General features: G+C 51.6%; 1 protein-coding gene across 4 annotated transcripts in view; it reads left to right on the top strand.

Annotated features, from left to right (window-relative positions):
- Csnk1g2 (casein kinase 1, gamma 2) overlaps positions 1-21,981 on the top strand; it is a 29,396-nt gene continuing 7,415 nt past the window's right edge. For 2 of the 4 annotated variants that reach the window (XM_013022828.1, XM_013022831.1), the window contains exons 1-2: positions 1-19; positions 20,341-20,781. In XM_013022828.1, the coding sequence (XP_012878282.1) occupies positions 20,595-20,781 (187 nt within the window). In that variant the 5' untranslated portion in view covers positions 1-19; positions 20,341-20,594. Of the gene's footprint in view, positions 20-988; positions 1,227-18,152; positions 18,174-20,340; positions 20,782-21,981 lie in introns of those variants that run through there. The other 2 variants (XM_013022830.1, XM_013022829.1) reach the window with 2 other exon arrangements.

A 21,981-nucleotide genomic window follows, 5' to 3' on the forward strand; every position in this document is an offset into this window, starting at 1 on the left:
GGCCCCAGGCGGAGCGCAGGTAACGACGCGCGTGCCCGCCCGTCCAGCCGACCCAGGCCCCACCTCCACCCCACCCTCACGACCCGCCTTTCTCTCGGGACCCCAGGACTTTGGACTCCGCCACCCCCATACCTTGAGCTCCGGTTCCTGGTACCTCCCGTGACCCCTGCTCCCACGTTCGGGACCCCACCGTCCCCTAGACCCTGCCTGAACCCTGGCTCTGGAATCTGTTGACTCCCAGCCATCCCCGGCACTGATCTCGGGGTCCCACAGACCCTGAGTCCGGACTCCACTCCCTCCCGAGCCCCACCCCCACATTGGGACCCTACCGCCTTTAACACCCCGCCGACCCCTTGTTGTGGATCGCGGCTGCCCCCATCGCGCTGGCCCTTTGCTTCGCACTTCCAGGCCCTGCTCTCTGTCCACCACACTCTAAACCCCACCCTGTTGACCCCCACTGGCTGACCCCACTGCCCTCCACTGACCCTTGGTCTCCAGCTCACCTATCCATGAGTTTCCTGCACCTCCGGTGCTAGAGCCCCCTCCCACCTTCATGTGTCCCTCCACTTTCCCCTCTGTTGTCCTTAGGCTTCCTCCACTCTGCCCACCTGGTGCCATGGCTTCCTGCTGTCTGGGCCTGGCTCCTCCTTCCTCTTCCAGCCCTTCCCCACGCTGGTGTACCTCCCTCCTCCCTTCGTGGTTCTGCAGCTTTTGAGAGAAAGAGTTGAAGGACTGGCGGGAAAAGGGGGTCTGGTGGGGGGGACCTGTTGCGGGTGCTGCTTGGGAACTCTGGGTTGGGTTGGGTTGGTTGCGCCCTCCCCCTTCCGCTCTGGCCACCGGCTTTGTTTTCCGGAAACACAGGGATCTGGGCGGGAGGGAGGGGTGAAGTTGTCTGAGCGTGCTACAAATCCCCGCCTGGCCCCTCTGCCTCAACTTTCTTGAGGGATGACTTTGTCAATAAGAGGGTGGGAGTGGAGAGACTGTTCAGGGACCGTTGCATTCTGGGCAAAGCTAGCTATGAGGGGCACTGATTCTTATCCCATTGGCCTCCGGATGGCACTGTTTGCAGGAAGCAGCCCAGAGGGTGGTGTGTAGGTGGAGGCCAGCATTTTCTTCTGTTCCCTCTACGGTATTGCCCAGGCCTGGACTTATGTCTGCAAGTCTATCCTCCGGGGCAATACCTACTGGAGTCTTCGGTTCCCACCTCCAGGGACACATGGAACATGGTTGGTCCTGTTTTCCGCGGTGATTCTGGGAGCTGGTGGGTGTGAGATTGATGGGAAAGGTACAAAGGCCTCCCTGGTATAGGGGAAACCCAGCCACCCGCAGGGGAACTAAACTGCTAGTCAATAAAAGTTGGGGGTGGGGTTGTTCCTGTTGAGGGGGCCTCAGGAAGAGAGCAGATTATGTGAGGGCCCCACAGATTTAAAAGGGGGAAGTTTGAGATTGTCGCTAGTCGTTTGTTTTTGTTTTCAGCTGTGTCTCCACTAGAGCTGGGTGGTGCTGACTGATGATGTTCCCAGGCAGCACAGGAGCACTCAGGCACCAGGGCACACCTGCCTGCCCTGGGGTGTCCAGAGCACAGATGCTGTGTTTAGTCCCCCCCACACACACACATGAGGAGTTCTGCTGCCTGGAGCTAATGGGAGGGCTGTGGATCTTCAAAGGGAGTCCCAGGGGATGGCCAGATTTAGGGTCTTAGAGGCCAGCTGAGCCTCTAGTGGGATGGATGGGGTAAAATTTAGGAGGCACTGGCTTCTCCCTTCTTCCCCCTTCCCTGCTAGCGCGCATACATGCGTACGCGCGCGAGCGCACACACACACGCACACAGGCAAAACCCTGGTGAGTCGGCTGGTGGCCACAGTTGTGCCATGGGTCTAGTTGGAACTTGCCCTGATTTGTGGCCTCCTGTCTGATTTGATTTTCCCAGTTCCTCTCAGGGGAAAGGGAGATGATTGTTCCTGTGGGCTCTGGACACCATTGGGAGGTTAGACCAGCCTGGCACACTCAATGATTGTTCGGCATTTTGTGCAGACAGATTTCTTTGAATTACTGATTACTTTTCTTCTCTCCTCCTTTTTAATTATACAGTAATTACCTCTGTGTTGCAAAAGGAAGTAGGTAAGGTTTTTGTAATTGCGTTTTCCTCCTTGCTTATTCCAGACTGAGGAAGCCAACATGCCAGCCATTAATTTGGGAATCAGGGCAGGTGTGTAGTATGCCAGCCAGACATGGAGCCACTCATGTTTGGGAATGTTTAGGTGTGGTGCCCACATGAGAGGCAGGCAGGCTATGCTTCAGGATAGCAGGCATTTCCCCTTGGAGTATCCATGGAGGGAAATGTGTGCCTTTGCTGTCCTTTTCTTTGTGTGGCCGTGTATGGGTGTAGTTCCTCTTACTTAAACTCAGGCTCTGGGCACTGTCCCTGAGCTTTTTTGCCAAGGTTAGTGCTCTATCACCACTTGTGCTACAGCTCCACTTCTGTCTTTTAGTGGTTAATTGGAGATACGTCTCATGGACTCAGACTGGCTTCAAGTCTTCATCCTCAGTTCTCAGTCTCTTGAGTAGCTAGGGTTATAAGCCAGAGTCACTGGCAAGTGGCTTTTGCTGTTTCTTTTGAATCTCCATTGAGCAGCCATCAGCCCCTTTGATCTACCAAGACTCACTGTCCATCAAGTCTCTGATTTGCGTGATGGGTAGGATGGGGAAGTGAGAAGGTCCTGTTGGTGTCAAGTGCTCCATCATTTTGAGTATTTAGGAGGCATTGGACAAGGCAGTCTGCAAGCTGATGACTTTTTCATATCCGGGAGGGCAGATGGGGCCCATGTGAAGGAGACCTTGGTTTGGAAATTGTGCAAGATGCAATAGCTGTAGCTTTATTCACTATTCAGCCACATGGCTGATACCTCATTAGGTTCAGTAGCCATCTCATGCTGGACATTGGCTCTGCCAGATAGCTTTGGCTGGCTGGTGTGTACAGGCTCCCAGGTAGATGCTGTTGTTGCTTGTTGGTTTTAGACTCACAGCAGGAAGTCACACAGACATTTCCACATACTGGAAGTCAAGCAAGGGTGTCTAAGCTGGTCTGGGAGGGTTTCTCTTTTTTTCTTTTTTTGCCATTCTGGAGCTGAACTCAGGGCCTGGGCACTGTTATTGAGCCTCTTTTTGCTCAAGGCTAGCACTCTACTACTAGAGCCCAGTGCCACTTCTGGCTTTTTTTGTTTATATGGTACTGAGGAATTGAACCCAGGGCTTCATGCATGCTAGGCAAGCACTCTACCACTAAGCCACATTCCCAACCCTAGGAGAGTTTCTTGAGTATACAGCTAATTCCTGAGCGTGGGACCTTGTGTGGCTTTTGTGAGATGGCTGCTGTATTCTGTTTACAGAGGAGCTTTGCTGACCCTTATCAGTAGAGGATGACCTGGGGTCACTGACTTCAGTCACCCATGCCGCCAGTAGGTGCTGGCAGAAACTAGGAAGGTCCTGTACTGAGAAAGCCTGGAAGTGTCTTGGATGGCCCCATTGCTCCCACCTTCTTGGTGTCTTCTCTGCTCACCACCCCCCTCTGTGTCCTTTCCAGCAACTGAGCCAAGCCAGCAATACTTCACTGTATAGGTAGGCCTCCAGGAACAGCTTTGGCTTTACAGGACCAGGGGCTGGCCTTATTCTGATACCCTGGCAGAGCTCAGTTACTCACAGGCACTGGCTAAGGTGGAGTCTACCAACTGCTAACTGCAGAAATGCATATTCAACGTGGCAGAGACTAAGCTAATTGAGTGGGCTTGCCTTGCACCTGATCACCTCACTGGATCAGATGCTTTCTGACTGCTGACAGACTCTTTGCAGGCAGGACTTTGAGGCTATCTCACTCATCCCTGAGCAGGGCCTGTTGTGGCTCCCATGTGCCTGTCTACTAGCTTTTCTGTAGAGTGTCAGGGCTATCATAATACCCACATGTTCTTTGTCTTTTCTATACTCTTATCCCAGAGGATGTCGTAGATGGTGGCCTCTGGGTGGCAGGAAGTCAGACAGAACCAAGTCTAGAAGCCCACAGCCATCAGGTCTTCCCTTTTGTCTTATGTCCATTTCTGTCCCTAACAAGACTGCCAGAGTTATAAGGAAGTTAGGCCCCATTAACATGGAGCACCTTTTCTTCTCTGCCAGGTTCCACACATTGCCACTACTTGTTCGTTCCTGTCTGGGAACCATGCTCAGTGGGACCATGCTCAGGTGAGCAGCTGAGGCCATCTGGTGTAAATTGCTCTCATGCCCATGAGACAGTGGCCAAGATGTCGTGACGCCTTGGCTCTCTCCGCTGCAGCTGCTCACAGCTCTTAAGCTGTTCTTTTGGGGTGAGGGACTGCTTGCCTGAGCACCTTTTTTTTTTGGTTGTGGGTCTTGAACTCTGGGCTTTGGCACTGTCCCTGAGCTCTTCAGCTCAGGGCTAGCACTCTACCACTTGAGCCACAGCACTATTTACAGTTTTCTGGTGGTTAATTGGAGATAAGAGTCTCACAGACTCTCTTGCCCAGGCTGGCTTTGAACTACGATCCTCAGATTTCAGCCTCCTGAGTAGCTGGGATTACAGGCGTGAGCCACTGGTGCCTGGCTGCCTGAGCACTTTGAGTAGTTTCTTTGCACAGGAGTTAGCTCCAGTTTAGGCTCAAGGATTGAGGTACAGTCCCTACCAGTCTGCCTTGGATCCCCTCCCCTGCATCATCCCTCAGAGGGCAGCCCAGAGCCTCCTTGAAGCCTCTTTCCTGCTGCCCATGCCCAGGCCCTTTGGGTAGCTCAGTGCCCTAAGGTTTGAAACAGTTTTAGGTCAGTACCCTGTTAAATAAGTTCTTTCTAGCTCCTGACCACATGTTACAGGGATGAGCTGACAGGCAGACTATGAAGTCTGTTCTCCAAGCTCCCTATGGAAGTTCCAGGTTTTTTGGAGAAGTACAAGTCTCTGAATGCTGTGTGTGGGCCATGGTTGAACGAAGAAAGTGGGGGGAGCGTGAGTGGTGGAGGCTGCCACTGGCCAGACATGAAGATGCCTCAGCTCTTTAAGTGAGACCAAAGGGCCAAGGAGCTTCCAAGGTAAAGGTGGACAGAAGGTTACTAGGGAGTAGGCCTGTACTCTGGAACCAAGAACCATCGGTTTCTTGGAGAGGTAGAGGAGGGCCAGGGCCTGCTGGAGGAAGAACCATTCTAGGCTTGTTCCCTGATGGCTCAGACTCTGCTTCCCCAGCTCCTTTGAGAAGTGAGGAGCTGAGCAGTACTGGCCCTGCTTGATGGTCCTGGGTTACTATCCATGGGATGGCCTGGGGTTACCAGATGTTTAAAAGTCAGAGATAGATATAGTTGGTGACTTAGAATTTACCTTGGAATCCTAAAATAGTTGTGCCTAAAGGGAACACTCAGTTCTGGGAATTTCAGCTACTCAATACTGCCATGCCAGTTGCTGGAGGGAATTTGGACCCCTGAGGACCCCCCCTGAACTCTGGGTCTGGGCGCTGTCCCTCAGTTCTTCAGCTCAAGGCTAGCACTCTACCACTGAGCCTACCACTGAACCACCTTCCCCCCCAAATCTTTTTTGTTAATTGTTTTTTTGGGGGGTCTGGTCATGGGGCCTGAACTCTGGGCCTGGGCGCTGCCCCTCAGCTCTTCAGCTCAAGGCTAGCCCTCTACCACTTGAGCCACAGCGCCACTTCCGGCTTTTTTCTTTTTGCTTATGTGGTGCTGAGGAATCGAACCCAGGGCCTCAGGCATGCAAGGCAAGCGCTTTACCACTGAGCCAACTTCCCAGCCCCCCCCAAATCTTTGAGACCAGATGAGGATATGGCCTTGCCTTCCTCAGGGACCTTATATCTGAAGACCCTTAGACTTCAGATAACCCACAGTGACCCCTGTCTTTTTTTCCTTCTGACTCCTCTCGGTCCTAGGTAAGATGGTGAATATGTGTGAGACTGGGCTTGGGTCCCTAGTGGCTGTGCTCACGGGGTCCCTGGGAAAGGGCGGGGGTGCTTGGTGGGCCGTGAACTTGTTTGGGGAATTGCTGGCTGTGTTTTTTGAGCTGCTGTTGATAATGAGGTATGGCAAAGGCAGGACCAGGCACATTCTGAGTCCTACAGCTCAGTGCTAGTGGCCTCAGAGGCCTCTTGACAGCATCCCACAGGTTGCTAGTCAGTGCCATGGAGCCTTTTTGGCAGGAAGCAGTTGTTCTGTGGATCTTAATTTTTGAAAGTTAACATGGGCCCTCAGGAAGTTGAAGCTGAGAAGTCCTGGAGTTATTCATGCTCAAAAAGGCTATAAGGCTGGGTGCTGGTGGCTCACGCCTGTAATCCTAGCTACTAAGGAGGCTGAGATCTGAAGATCACGGTTCAAAGCAGGAAAGTTGGTGAGACTCTTTATCTTCAATTAACCCACCAGAAAACTGGAAGTGCCTCTGTGGCTCAAGCAGTAGATGGCTCTCCTTGAACTGAAATGCGCAGGGACAGCGCCCAAGCCCAGAGTTCAAGCCCCATGACCAGCGTGCCCCCCCACCCCCAGAAAAAGGCTATAAGGAGTTTACCAGAGGCCAACAGTGTGAGGGGAGCCCCTCAGAGCTGCTAGAAAAGGTGTCACACATGTCAGGGCACTTCTCCACTTCTGGGACGGTGCCCTGGGCTGCTGAAACAGGCTGGCAGGTGGTTTACCAGTTCTGCTGCTGCCCTGAGGATTGGCCCTGCTTCTCTCCATCTCACTGGTTTCTACAGCTTGACTACAGTATTGACTGTGGGTGCTCACCTTGCATCCCTCTGAAATCCTGTCCTAAAATCTCATATGGGATGGGCCCATATGAGAGGAGGAATGAAGTAGCCAGTCTAATGGGTTGGTCTTTGGTCCTGCACAGAAAGGAGCTGATTCTTAGGCATCTTCCTTAGCCCACATAGTCCCACTTCACCTGGTTGTTGGTCAGCTCTGGGCCCACTATTTACTGCAGCTTCATTCATGGTCCTTGTGTCACCCAACCACTTTCCCCAACTGGAGTCAGGTTTTAGTTAGCCCCTGCTAACTAACAACCTGTTAGAGATCTGCCTTTCCTTTATGGTTACACTGCCAGAAGGATTCCATTTTCACCCTCAGGCTCTTCCACCAGGGTGAAGTGGAATGGGACTAGTGGCTGGGACTTATCCTTGTCTGCTGGGGCTTGTCTGGCTCCCTCGGGGACTTCTTCCCACCTGTGGCTGGCCAGATGGGAGTTTCCTAACTATCTCCATGGCCCACAAAAGCTTGTCCATGGCTTGGCTTTTCTTTGTATGTATTGTGGGAAATAGGAAAAACACACAAACATCTGCTCGGGGGCCCCAAGTTACATACATATGCATGGGGGGGGTGGGCCTTAGGCTCTGTCCCTGAGCTTTTTCACTCTAGTCCTTAACTAGAGGTAAGCCTCATGGATTTTCCTGCCCCAGCAGGTTTTGAACTGAGATCCTCAGATTTCAGCCTCCTAAATAGCTAGGATTATAGGCATGAGCCACCAGAACCCAGCCTATTACTCTTTGATTTACATATTTCTAGACTCTTGTCTGCTTGTGTCTGGTTATGTGTATATATATTTACATGTATATATATATATATATATATATATGTTTCTGATCACAGGTGACATATCTTTGTGTCTTCCCACTGCCCTCTTGGGGGAGGAATTGTGAGCCAGTTGCGTGAGTTTGTAAATGTATCCCTTTAGCTCATGGTCTCCCCTCAGCATTGTGTGCATTGGGCCAGGTCATTGTCTGTGGGATGTCCTGGGCGCTGCAAGATGCCAAGCAGCATCCCTGGATTCTACTCACTCCATGCTAGGAGCCTCCTTACGTCTCCTGTCGGCCATAAATGTCCCCGATATTGTCCAATATCCCCGGGGGGCAAAATCAGTTGAGACTCCCTGGCTAGGGAATTTCATTGATTTCAGTGTGATCTGCTAAAGCCCTAGGATTGGAAGCCACACCCTGAGTGGGAGGAGAGAGGAAGGTCAGTCCCAAAAGTTGGGGTCCCCCCACCTCTTGAAATACATTCTGCTGTCTGGTGGAGGAAGGGACTAGACCCTGTTCTTCCTCCTGTGTCCCCATAATGTCACCATCCTTCCCTGTGTCTCCTCCATTCCAGCCTCTGCATTTTTTCAATTTTTCACTATGGAAATTTTCAAGTGTTCCCAAATACAGAGAATAACATGGTGGGCTACCTCCTGTCACCAGACCCCAGAGTTACTTGCTTTCTGAATCTTACCTTTTTTTTGGGGGGGGGGTCGGGTCGTGGGCCTGAACTCTGGGCCTGGGCGCTGTCCCTCAGCTCTTCAGCTCAAGGCTAGCGTTCTACCACTTGAGCCACAGTACCACTTCTGGCTTTTTTCTTTTTGCTTATGTGGTGCTGAGGAATCGAACCCAGGACCTCAGGCATGCAAGGCAAGCACTCTACCATTGAGCCACCTTCCCAGCCCATGAATCTTGCCTTTCCTTATGTCATAGTGCTCATCTGAAAGGGGTTAGCTTTTTTTTTTTTTTTTTGCCAGTCCTGAGGCTTAGGGCCTGGGTACTGTCCATGAGCTTCTTTTTGATCAAGGCTAATGCTTTACCATTTTGAGCCACAGCACCACTTCTGGCCTTTTCTGAGTAGTTTATTGATGATAAGCGTCTTTATGGACTTCCCTGCTTGGGCTGGCTTCGAACCACAATGCCTGGCTGGTGGCTCTGTGTGTGTGTGTGTGTGTGTGTGTGTGTGTGTGTGTGTGTGTGTGTGTGTGTGTGTGTGTGTGTGTCTGTCTGTCTATCTGTGTGTGTGTGTGTTAGGTGCTGAAGTCTTTTGCTCAAGTCTAACACTCTACTATTTGAGCCACAGATCCACTTTCTGTTGTTTTGTTTGTTTCTGTTTGTTTGTTTGTAGTTATTTGGAGAAAGAATCTCATGGACTTTCCTGCTTGTACTGGCTTTGGTCGACAATCCTCAGATCTCAATCTCTTGTATAGCTAGGATGACAGACATGAACCATTAGTGCCCAGCCATGATGCCTTAATGATGTAGAGCCTTCTGTGTGGCTAGTGCAGACAGGGTTCTGGGTCAGTAACACCTCTTCTAAACTTTGAAGCAGTTGCATGCCTTTTAAGAGGCCACACAGATGGTTGGGACCTCTCTCCAGCTCAGCCCTGAGCAGGCTCACTTGTCACACTGGCCACATGTGTGCATCTCTTTCCAGAGTAATGGCCAGGTGTAAGAGATTTTTCCCTGTGCATCTTTAACCTCGCTGCTAAAATGAGGTCATCCATTGTGTGATGCAAGGGTCCCAGTACCAGCTACATCTGGGAGCCCATGCTGTACCCACAGGCCAGAGCCCAGCTGAGTTGTCCTCACAGTGAGACTCCTTTGCCTTCTTCACTGTGCACGTGGCCTGGCCTGCCTTTCCTTTGCCGACAGTGCTGCTGTGACAAAGTCTTATTTCTGGGACTAGCTCTCCACCAGATTGTTTCTTCAGGCAGCATCAGGGTAAGGCTTGTTGGCACCTTTTTGGGGCATAGTGTTGGCTTGACCCTGGACCTCACCTTCTCCTAGGATAACGGCCCTTCCCTTGTAAGGTGGCATTCCTTGTGCACCTGTGTGAGTCTTGCAAGCCTCTCAGCCCCCAGGACTATATTCCATGGCCTCTCTCTTGCTTTGGTTATTCTCAGGCCCTGAGGTGGGACTTGGGGGTCTCGTCTTTGTCTTGCTGACTCTTGAGAGTTGGAGCTTTCTCCAACTCACCTATGAGAATCTTGCATAAGGTACCCTGATGTTGGCCTTGCCCAGGTTGTTGCCTGCCTTGGCTGGGGTAGGCTAAGGCTGGTCAGGGCCCTTCCTGCTTGCTTTGGTTATAAGATGTTCCTGGCTGCTGGCTTGTCAGCTACAGCCTGGTTCACCTGCTTCTCCAGCCAGGGTTCTTAGTGGGTGCACAGTGCAGAAGCCACATCCCAACCTGGGGCTCAAGCCTGTTGGCTTCGGGCATGAGAAATATCATTTAGTGCAGAATTGGCTGTGCCACAGCCAGGATTCATGATTGAGACCTGGTGCTTCTGAGATGAGGATTTTTCTAGCTTGTGCTCCTCAGATTGGCACTAGCTCTAGACTGGGGATTATGTTGATGATGTCAGCCCAAGGACTGTGACATCACTGAGTGGAGACACAGAAGGGATGCCAGGGCCCCAGCAGGGGGGTGGCCTAGGCCCTGGCAAGATGGAGGACCCCAAAAAGAACAGGGCAGGTAAGGCACCTAAGGCTGGCTTCAGGAAAAGGGAGGTTCCCCACTTTGAATTGTGTCTTGGCCCCTGGTTTTGTGTCTGTTCTCTGCCTAGGCCAGGCAACCAGGTCCTCTGCGCCTCATGGAGGAAGAGCTTGGACTGTGGGCCTTGTGGGTAGGCTGATTCAGGGTTTATTTAGAGCTGAGTGAGAGCTTAGTGGCCCCTCCTTCCCTCTGGGGTATTTTTAGCTCTAAACCTCAGTCTGGGCCAGGACTTACGTGATATTTCTGTTCCCCTAGGGTCTCAGGGTCACCCTGCCCCCACTCAGGTGTGTCTAACACCCACTGCCCTAGGACTGGGAATGAGGGTTCATGTGGAGGGCTCTAGTTCTCCCCTCCCTCCCTGGCAGGGTGAGTAAGTCCCTTACTCCTTGGGTAGCATACTGGCAGTGGTCACTGAGCCCCCAGTGATGTTGGTCCTCCAGGAGCGGCTTGGACTGGGTTAGCCCCTTCTAAAGTTGAGCCTGAAAATAACAACTCTTATTTGTGGAAGAGAAGCAGCAAGATTCCAGCCGGGGTGTGTATAGGCTCATGCCCTTCATCTCCCTGTCCTCTTCTCTCACACTGGCTTCACGGGGACTTTTCTGCTTGGGCTGGCTTTGAGCCACTATCCTCAGATCTCAGCCTTCTAAGTAGCTAGGATTAGAGGTGTGAGCCACCAGCACCCAAAAAATAAGGGTTTTCTCCCCCTGAGTACTCCCAGACTCTCCCTAGGACTCCCACATTTGTCCTCACATCTTTCAGGCATACCCCTATGAGTTGTGGCCATTTCTTAGTGTATCTTTAATGAATAGGCCTTTGGAACTGACTAGCTCCCTTGCCCACAGGGCTCAGGCAGAATGGACAGTGCACACCGGGGTGTCATAGTTATACTAGGAATGTATAGGAAAACGGGGCCACATGGGCACAGGAGGAATTCAGGCACTTGTCCTGTTTCATCTGGCTGCTGTGTCCACTGGGATCACAGTCAGCATGCCCTCTGGCCCTGGGGTGCAGTGATTAGGAGACATAACAGTGTGATGGCTCACTGCTTTGAGGGTTCCTCCATGTTGGCTCCAGGCTAGATGTGGTCAGTGCCCCATGTAGAAGATCTCCTGAGACCTTTTGCCTATTGCTCCTTCCCACCTGGGACTGACTGAAGCAGTGTTCACAGAGCATATTCTGGTTGGCCTGAGTACCCAGGATAGAACTACATGTGTTACCTTCTGCTGAGCTGTGAGTCAGGAGATAGAGGTAAGCAAAGGTGTCCTGGGTCCACCCCGCTTACTGCTGACCCTAGCTCTGGTAGAAGTGCTTCTGTTGTGGGCCTCAGCTTCCCTGTGAACAAGGGATGCAGGTCTTCCTTGACAGGCCAGAGTGTCACAGTGAGATCTGAGCCTGGTGGAGATGAGCCCCAAGAAGCCCACAGTACCGTCCCAGGGTGAGGTGTGGGAACTTCCCCACCTGTCTGAGACACCGGCCAGATATACTGCTGGTGCTAGATTTGAGGGTGTGATGAGTCCTGCTGGACCTGACAGTAGGCACACAGCCTGACTTGCTGAAAGTACTTTTCCAAAGCATGTCTAGAAACTCTTTATAAAACTCACTCAATGCCTGCCTTCCATGCATGAGACCCTGGGTTCCTTCCTCAGCACCACATAAACAGAAAAGTCCAGAAGTGGTGCTGTGGCTCAAGTAGTAGAGCGCTAGCCTTGAGCTGAAGAGCTGAGGGACAGCTCCCAGGCCCAGAATTCAAGCCCCATGACTGACAAAACAACAACAACAAAAAAAAACTGAACTGGGTGCTGGTGACTCATGGCTATAATCCTAGCTACTCAGGAGGCTGAGATCTCAGGATCTCACCTCAAAGCCAGCCCAGGCAGGAAACCCCATGAGACTCTTTATTTCCAATTAACTACCAGAAAACCAGAAGTGGCCCTGTGGTTCAAGTGGTAGAGTGCTGACCTTGAGCTGAAGTGCTCAGGGTCTGTGCCCAGGCGCAGAGTTCAAGCTCCACAACCAACAGACACACAAAAAAGTCTCACAGGACTCATGCTTGTAGTCCTAGCTATTCAGGAGGCTGAGATCTGACCATGGGGATTCAAAGCAAGCCCAGATAGAAAAGTCCCAGTGAGACTCTTACCCCCAATTAACCCCTGAAAACAGGAATGGCACTGTGGCTTAAAGAGCTAAGGGACAGCACCCAGGCACTGAGTTCAAGCCCCACAACCAGCAAACAAAAAAGTCTCAACAGGGACTTTTCTGCCCGGGATGGCTTTTTGAGCAGTGATCCTCAGGTCTCTGTCTTCTGAGTAGCTAGGATTACAGGTTTGAGCCACCAGCACACAGCAAAGTCAGAGTTTTATCCCCCTGAAGTCCCAGACCCTCCTAATGCCCACATTGTCCTCACATCTCCCAGGCCTGCCCCTCTGGGTCGTGGCTAATAGTGTATCTTCAATGAACAGAAGCCTATCTCAGCTTCCGTTTTATCTGGAACTTGACAAATCACTGCTTCGTGAAGAGACAGTTTCTCAGACCCAGCGGATACTTGTTCCATGTACAAATCATTGTATTGGCCCCTAGACTCCTATGATGCTGGCTGGCAAAGTTCTGCCTCCTGGGGCCTGTTTTCTCTTCATCTCCTATCTTTTCCCATAGAATTCAGTTTGTGTTTCTTTATCCAAAGTTGTTTGCAAAAGAGTCTTGGTCTGGAATGGTTCTGTCTAAAGCACATTTAAAATAACCTTATGGCAGGCCTGCCATGAGGTCTTCCTGCCTGTCCAGGGCCTGGGCATAGGCATGGGATATTCAGGGTTGCCTGGTGACTGAGTTCTGAGTATCCCTTGCTTCATGGACCTTTCCTGCCTTCCTTTGTGTGGAGTGTTTTTTGTTTGTTTTTGGTCATGGGTCTTCGACTCTAGGCCTGGGAGCTGTCCTTGGGCTCTTCAGCTCAAGGCTAGTGTTCTACCACTTGAGCCACAGTGTCACTTCCGGTTTTCTAGTGGTTAATTGGAGATGAGAGTCTCATAATGTTCCTGCCTGGGCTGGCTTTGAACTGAGATCCTGAGATCTCAGCCTCCTGAGTAGCTAGGATTACAGGTATGAGCCACTGGTGCCCGGCTGAGTTGCTTTTTTTGAGGGGGGGAAGAACTAATACTGGGGCTTGAACTCAAGATTTCTTTTTTTTGTGTGGGGGGGGTCCGGTCATGGGGCCTTGAACTCTGGGCCTGGGTGCTGTCCCTCAGCTCTTCAGCTCAAGGCCAGCGCTCTACTACTTGAGCCACAGTGCCACTTCCGGCTTTTTCCTTTTTTTTTTTGGCTTATGTGGTGCTGAGGAATTGAACCCAGGGCCTCAGGCATGCAAGGCAAGCACTCTACCATTGAGCCACCTTCCCAGCCCCTAGAACTCAAGGTTTCTTACTTGGCTTTTTTGCTCATACTTGGCACTCTGTCACTTAAGCCATGCTTTCACTGGCATTTTACTGTGGTGGCAACAGCTACAGATTTGTCTATCTGGGCTGGCTTTGAACCTTGATCCTCAGATCTTAGCCTTCTGAGCAACTAGGATTACACCTGGGCACCCAACATGAGTTGCTGTCAATGCTTCTGGTAGTGTGCATCTCGCACATGGCCCTCAGGAGATGTGCAGCTCATTAATCTCTGCATCCCCACAGTTTAGTCCAGACTTCTCACCCTGCAGGGAGGAATCTATCCTCCTCCCATGAAGCAAGGATCTGGTTTAGGTCCTGACTCCAAACTTTCATCTGCCCACTCTTTTTCTCTACTTCTTGCTCAAGAATTCTCTGGGCCAGGGGCTGGGAAGGTAGCTCAGCGGTAGAGTGCTTGCCTTGCAAGCATGAGGCCCTGGGTTTGATTCCTCAGCACCACATAAACAGAAAAAGCCGGAAGTGGTGCTGTGGCTCCAGTGGTAGAGCACTAGTCTTGAGCTGAAGAGCTGAGGGACAGCGCCCAGACCCAGAGTTCAGGCCCCACGACCGAAAAAAAAAAAAAAAAAAAAAGAATTCTCTGGGTCACTCCAGGAAATGAATCTCTTTTCCCCAAATAGTATAGAGGTACATTCCATGGCCTCAGCGCCTCCAGTGGCCAATGGGAAGGGCTTGCCACCATGTCTTAAACTGGGTATGTGGTATCTTCTAAACCATGGCTCCTTTTTTTTTTTTGTCAGTCATGGGGCTTGAACTCGGCCTGGGCGCTGTCCCTCAGCTCTTCAGCTCAAGGCAAGTGCTCTACTACTTGAGCCACAGCGCCATTTCTGGTTTTCTGGTGGTTTATTGGAGATAAGAGTCTCACAGACTTTCCTGCCTGGGCTGGCTTTGAACTGTGATCCTCAGATTTCAGCCTCCTGAGGAGCTAGGATTACAGGCCTGAGCCACGGGTACCTGGCTAAATCGAAAGCTAAGTGTCTATAACAGAGGCCCCTCCTGACTAAATGCTGAGTCAGAGCAGACTTCCCAGCTCAAGCACCAGCCCCCAACCTAGTCCCTTGAGCTACCTGTCACCAGGCCCCTCAGCTTCCATAATCATGTCTCTTGTAAAGGATGCAAACCCAGAAATAAACTCAGGTTAGGAATGGAGTTGCATAAGCCTGAGCTCATTTGTGGCCCAGGGATTCAAGAATCACAAAGTTCTGACATGGAGAACAGTTTCCATGTCAGAGCTGAAACCGACAAGTACAATCACTTTAGGTGAGCCACCAGCGCCCAGCAAAATCTCTTAATTTTGGAGCCACAGCTTCTTACTTGGGATTAAAACTGCCTATCCTATCTACCCCACAAGCTTGTTATTAGGATAAGATGACATTAAACTGTCTCAAAAAAAAAAACCCAAAAAAACAAAAACAGAAGCCAGGTGCCAGTGGCTCACGCCTATAATCCTTGCTACTCTGAGGACCCCAGTTCAAAGCCAGCCTGGGCAGGAAAAGCTGTGAAACTCTATCTCCAATAAACCACCAGAAAACAGGAACTGGTGCTGTGGCTCAAGTGGTAGAGCACTCGCCTTGAGCTGAAGAGCTGAGGGACAGACCTCAGGCCCAGAGTTCAAGTGCCATGATTGACCAAAAGGAAAAAAAAAAAAGAACCATTAAGTTCCAATCAGAAATGCCCAAGGATTTTAAGGCTCAGTGGCAGGCAGGGACAGAGTCCAGATATACACTTGTATCACTTCTGGCTTGTATTACTCTTCTGGCTAGACCTGCTCACCCTTCCCATCTCTATATGTGCCCCCAAGGTGATGGATCATTTCGCCAGGTGTCCTGTTGGTCTTCTGTAGGCAGTCATGGCTGCATGTGCCAAGTCTCTTCTGGTTGTGTGGATACTGGAGACAGGGAGATGTAAGCATGTTGGCCTGGGAGTATGCGTGCGTGCGTGTGTGTGTGTGTGTGTGTGTGTGTGTGTGTGTGTTTGCTTTCTGCAGGCCTACTGGTAAGCAACCTCTGAGTGGGCATCTCAGTGCAGGCATGTGTATCTCAGTGACTCGCTCTATGGCATACAGAGGTTTTCTGAAGAAGGTAGGCCTGCTTGTGCTGAGCTGCCCATGTGTCAGGGTGTGTCCATGCTGGCTGTGCTGGGCTGGGTTGCTGAATTTCTGGTTTTAGCCTATGATATCCTTCAGTAAGTACAGGTGTTCCCTGGCAGACATGAGGGCATTCCCTCCCCCAGCTTCATTGTATAAGCTCCTATGCTTGGACCAGGCACCATCTCATTCTCATGAGATCCCTCAGGACAGGAACCTTAAGGCTCCAGGCTGCTGGGTGCCACTTGGGCCTCTTCACTACTGTGCTGTTGGCAGCAGATGCCACTTCCCGGTGTATGAGCAGGAGCAAGCCTGGCCATGGCTAACTCAGCACTGTCAAAGGAGCTGGTCCAACTTGTGGCCTCAATGGGTGAGGAGCATGGTGTGACTAAAGGCAGTCACTGGCTCAGCCTGAAGATATCCATGCTTCAGGGGTGTCCTGCTGGGCTAAGGTGTGCAGAAGAGCATCTGGGCCTGGTTGTCATGTCCTTTCTTCCTCATAAAGGCCTTGCTGGGCATTCCAGAAGTGGCCCAGCACTAGCTAGTGACACACACAGAGGTGCTGTTGCAGCCCGTCTCCCTACCACATAATGCCAAAGCCCTGGGCCACAGGGAAGACGGGCTTCAGAAGAGGAAAGGAGACTATTTCCTGAATACATGGGAGAGCACCACTGATTGTGTACAGAGGTTCTCAGAGTGCCCAGGGAAGAGGTTGATGTTTAGCCATTGGCTACCTGTGCTTCCCTTCTTGAGCAGCAGGGAGAGAGTCATATTTCTAGGAAACTGACAGGCAGGGATGTCATGTGCTCAGTGGTCACTCACCTGCAACCACACTTCCCACTGCTTCCCTGTGCTCAGCGCCAACCGGCACAGGGCTGGCTGCCCGCCACAGTTCAGGCAAGGAAATACAAATCCAACTTGGTGCAGCAGCATCTCCCACCAGGTGGCTGTGAGCAAAGGAGGGCAGGGGAGGGGTGGAGACCCTGAGCCCTCACCCACTGAGGGGATGTGAGCTGGTGTGTCTGCTGTGGAAAGCAGACCAGTGTGTGGCCTTTTGTTTTTGTTCTCTCCCTGAGAGTCCTCTGGATCCCTCTGTTGTAGTATGTGTCAAAACTTTACTCCTGTTCATAACTCAGTGATACTCTAGTGTGGAGAACCACACCGTGTCCATTCACCCATCACAGACACTGGATTATCCTCTGCTGCTGCACGTTCAGACACATGTTTCTGTGTGCACCTGTTCAATTCTCAGGTACACAACTAGGGGTGATAACCTGATCACTTGACACTATAGCCTCTGGATTTGCCTGTTCTGATATATGCTTTTCTGTGCAGATCTTTGGCCCCTGGTTTACAATAATGAAATATATGATACTCTATTGGAAGGTGTGTGTGTGTGTGTGTGTGTGTGTGTGTGCGCGCGCGTGTGCGCGTGCACTTGCACGGGTGCACGCTGATCCTGGGGCTTGAACTCAGGTGAACTCAGGGCCTGGGTGTAGTTGCTGAGCTTTGGCTCAACACTAGTGCTCTGTGCTGGGAATTTGGTAGAGTGCTTGCCTAGCATGCATGAAGCCCTGGGTTTGATTGCTCAGTACCACATAAACAGAAAAAGCCAGAAGTGGCATTGTGGTTCAAGTGGTAGAGTGCTAGCCTTGAGCACAGAGAGGCTCAAGGATAGAGTCCAGGCCCTGAGTTTCGTCTTCTACCACTTGAGCCATAGTACTTCCATAGTACTGCCATTTCTGAGTAGTTTGTTGGAGATGAGTCTCATAGACTTTCCTGCCCCGGCTCACTTTGAACCTTGATCCTCAGATCTCAGCCTCCTGAGTATCTAGGATTACAGATGTGAGATGGATACCAACACTCAGCTCCATTGATTTTTTTTTTTTTTTTTTTTTGTGGGTTGTGGGGCCTGAACTTTGGGCCTGGGCGCTGTCCCTGAGCTTTTGCTCAAGGCTAGATCTCTACCACTTGGGCCACAGCACCACTTCCAGTTTTTTCTGTTAATGTCCTACTGAGGAATCAAACCCAGAGTTTCATGTATGCTAGGCAAGCCATGTTTTAGTTCTGTTGGGGCCAGAACTGAAATGGGCCACTGGCTGGCATTTCTTAGGGCCTCAGTATGCTGTTGTCTGAGAATTTGTGCATCTGAGTGTCAGCATGCTCTTGAGTGTGGATGTGAGTACACCAGGCCAGGAGCTCTACCACTTGTGATAATGTCTCCTTTCATCTGTGGCTCTGGGGAATGGACTAATTGAGGGCTTTCCAGCAGGTGTTCTCAAGATCCAGGCACTGCCCTTGGTCTGGTTCCCAGAGGACCCTGCCCTGTGGCCTTCTTCCAGGGAGGAGCTGGAAGTGCCCTGGAGCAGGTACAGGGCCCAGGACCCTCCCACCCCCACCTCCCACCTACCCTTATTCTGGGGAGGTGGAAAAGCCCCTAGATGGGTACTGTTCAGTAGTCCTGAGCCAGAGAGACCTGTAGAACTACAACTCCCAGACTTCACTCCCTGTGTCCCCACATTCATGTAGCTGTATCATGTCTGACAATGTCATTGGCCCTATTTATGGCTCTCAGTCTTGGGTCCACTTGCAACCAGACCTTCCACTATGTATGTTGAATAGTATGGGCAACCCAGACGGAGGCTTGGGCACAGAAGAGTGCAGATGGCATTGTTCTCCTGGAACTTGACAGCTGTAAGAATCCTGTCATACTACCTAGGCAGGCCCTTTGCCTGCCTGCTTACCTTAAGAGGGTCTCCAAGAGGGAAGTTTGGGGCACTTTCTCTCTGGGGTCTGTATAGAGCCCCTTTGTTCATGCTTGATAACAGTGTTGCTAACCTGAAACTGGCAAGACCTGTGGCGACATGGTCTTCTGTTACTGACACTCACTGTTCACCTTGCTTAGTAAGAACCTTTGATGTCCTTGGTCTCCATTCCTCTCATTTCCTTCCTCTCTCAACTATTTACAGTTGCGGGGGGTGGGGGGGTGTGCTATGTCCTTGCACTAAGCATGAGGCTTAGTGCTGGGTGGGGCTGTAGGCAAGATGACCCCATAGGGGTCAGTTTGGCAGGCAAGGCCCTTCCCAGCTCTGTTAGCACTCAGTTCATAGCTGCAAAGCCTGAAGGAGCAGATGGATTTGTGGGGTTTTTTTTGTTTTTGTTTTGTTTTTGCCAGTCCTGCAGCTTGAACTCAAGGTCTGGCCACTGTCCCTGAGCTGCTTTTGCTAAAGGCTACTACTTAAGCCACAGTGCCACTTCTGGCTTTTTCTGTTTATGTGGTACCAAGGAATCGAACCCAGGGCTTCATGTATGCTAGGCAAGAACTTTAACACTAAGCCACGTTTCCAGCCTTGCCTTGTGGTTTTGATGCTTGGCATTGAACCTAGGTCTCTGATGGAGCAGATTAATTGGATTTGTTTAGAGACAGAGTCTTGCTATGTAGTCCAGGCTGAACTGGAACTCATAATCCTCCTGCCTCTGTTTTTCCAGTCCAGTAGCCTCTGCTACCACACCCAGTACTCTAGCAGAAAAAATTTTAATTTGGTTCCTTTAGCCCAGGGGCTTGAGAACTAGAGGCTCTGATAGGGACCTCCAGCTGGGAGCAGCAGAAGCTGGTGGTGTGAAGGTTGTGTGTGAAGGACTGTCAAGGTGGTCTATGGGTGGGTGCAGGCCAAGTCTGAAGGGAGTGAGGTTCTAGGAGGAGCCATTCAGGCACTTGAGCTGTGGGGAGGGCATCTCAGGGCAGATTGCTGCCCCTTCTCTACCTGGGCCACCTTTGGGCTGTTTTCCTTTCTGTGCCCTCTTAGCCTGTTTCTCAGTGTAGGGCCAGGCCATTTCCCCTACCACTCTGCACAGCGCTTGTCTGGGCTTCCCACCGTGACCTCTGGAGAAGCCACAGTCTGGGCTGCACAGTTACAGTTCCCTGCTTCCACAGCCTACCCTCTCACTGTGTCAGTGCTCTTCCTGGGATGGAGAGGCAGTAGAGGCCTGTCTGAGGTCAGGTGCGGAGGCTCCTGTCCCCATCTGAGCCCTGTCTGCTCTGTCATCTGTCACCTTCCCGCTCTTACAGCAATCCTTAGAGTAGAGACCAGGACCAGCCTCCTGCCACACTTCAGCCTCTCATAGGCCTCTGCTGTTTGGCCACTTGGTCTAGGCTACCCACCCTGTCTTCCCCCTGGGAAGTCCATGTGCCCGAGGTCACAACCTTCAGTCTGATCTCTGACCGCTTCTGTTAGTGATGGATTTGTGGGGGTTAGGTAGGAGGTAGGTAATGGGTTCCTCACATAAGATCTAGGGCAGGAATGTTGGCCTGTCTCAGATCTCCAAAGATGTTTCTGGAAACATAGCCTCCTAGGAGACGTGTCCTGGTGCTGTACTTGGTTAGCCTGCTCACCCAGTCTACCCCACAGGGAGCCATGGTGCTCTGTGATATCCTCACAAGCTTCTTGACCTCTCTCTCTCTCTTCCCCTCTCTCTCCCTCTCTCCCACTCCTTCCCTCCCCCCTTCCCCTCCCCCCTTTCTTTTTCTCTCTGCAGCTGGGTGCCACGAGGTTTGAGGCTGTGGGACCCGTCAGCAGGATGTCTCCTCTCTCTGCAAGCAACCCTGAGGCCACCAAGATGAGCACCGCGGCTGAGCCCACGCGCGTGGCTGCGTGTCATTAGCTGGGAGCCGCAAGGCCACCCACAGCTGGTGTGATGGTGTATTAGCGCAGAGTGGTGACCTCAGGTTTTGTAGACTCGGGATTGCACAGAGCAGAGTCACCGTGGAGAGGCCAGGGTACCACAAACTTATGGATTTTGACAAGAAAGGAGGGAAAGGGGAGTTGGAGGAGGGCCAGAGAATGTCCAAAACCGGCGGGGGCCGGAGCAGCCATGGCGTCCGGAGCTCGGGGACCAGCTCAGGGGTCCTGATGGTGGGCCCCAACTTCCGAGTTGGCAAGAAGATAGGCTGTGGCAACTTCGGGGAGCTTCGCTTAGGTAAGTCCCCCACTTGTGCAATGGCAGGGAGAACTGGGAGGTCTTGCCAACAGGCTGAGCTGGTACGGCTGACCCCTACCACTAGCGGATATCCCTGGAACTGTCAGGTCATTTAGGGACGTTTTAGGAAGAAAGCTCGGACCTGGCCCCTCCTAAGACCTGCGAGGAGCAGGACAGACAAGCCACACACAGCTGATGGGGAGAGGCTGACTGCTTATTTACAGTAGTTACTCCTCCCCCTGATTTCTAAGCTGGACAAATCCTGGCATGGTTTGCAGGACCATCTGGAAGCAGCTGGGGAGCCCTGGTCACGTTTAGCCACTAGTGCCACACTGTGTACCTTTTTTTTTTTTTTTGTCGATCATGGGGCTTGAACTCTGGGCCTGGGCGTTGTCCCTCAACTCAAGGCTAGTGCCTCTACCACTTGAGCTACAGCGCCACTTCCGGCCTTTTCTGTTTATGTGGTGCTGAGGAATCAAACCCAGGGCTTTATGCATGCAAGGCTAGCACTCTACCACTGAGCACCTTCCCAGCCCTGTGTACCTTTTTTCATTGGCACACAATGCTTGGTCCACCTGGGGCATACACTTGAAGCCTGAGGTGGGTACCCCTGAACACACAGGGCCTGCCTTCAGGTGTCAGCATGCCAGCCTTTGAGGAGCTCTGTTCTTATCAAGTCAGGTCAGGCCCAGTCTTTCTGGTCATCCATCCATGGAAGGCTTCTGTTCCCAGAAGCTGCTGGAATCCCAGCCATGTCAGACCCCTGACCCTTTCAGATGGTATGGGGATCCTGGGCACCAGGCAAGGGGACTTGGTACATGCTCCATGCCAGACTACCACATCAGGCACCCAGCCTCCATCTTGAGTGGTCAGATGAGGGAGACGAGGCATATGGGATGTATGCGACTTGGCTGCACCCCAGGGCAGCAGCCACGCTGGAGCCCCACTCACCTGTTTCTGCACCTGTAAATGGAGTGGTGACATTTGCTTCCTGAGGGACTGGTATGAGAGTTATAGCAGTTGATTTCTGTGACAAGCACATGGCAAGCTCTGAGAATTTTGGGGTCTCTGGTTTAGTGTGGCCACGTGTCCCAGGAGGTATGTGATTTTGGAAAGCCTCTTTTCAGTGGCTTTACTTAGTGTCCTCATAAGGCCAGATTGAAACTCTGTCCTGAACCTATATAATTTTTTTTTTTTTTT

Source organism: Dipodomys ordii, unplaced genomic scaffold (assembly GCF_000151885.1).
Source record: "Dipodomys ordii isolate 6190 unplaced genomic scaffold, Dord_2.0 Scaffold64, whole genome shotgun sequence".
In the NCBI taxonomy this organism is placed as follows: Eukaryota; Metazoa; Chordata; class Mammalia; order Rodentia; family Heteromyidae; genus Dipodomys; species Dipodomys ordii.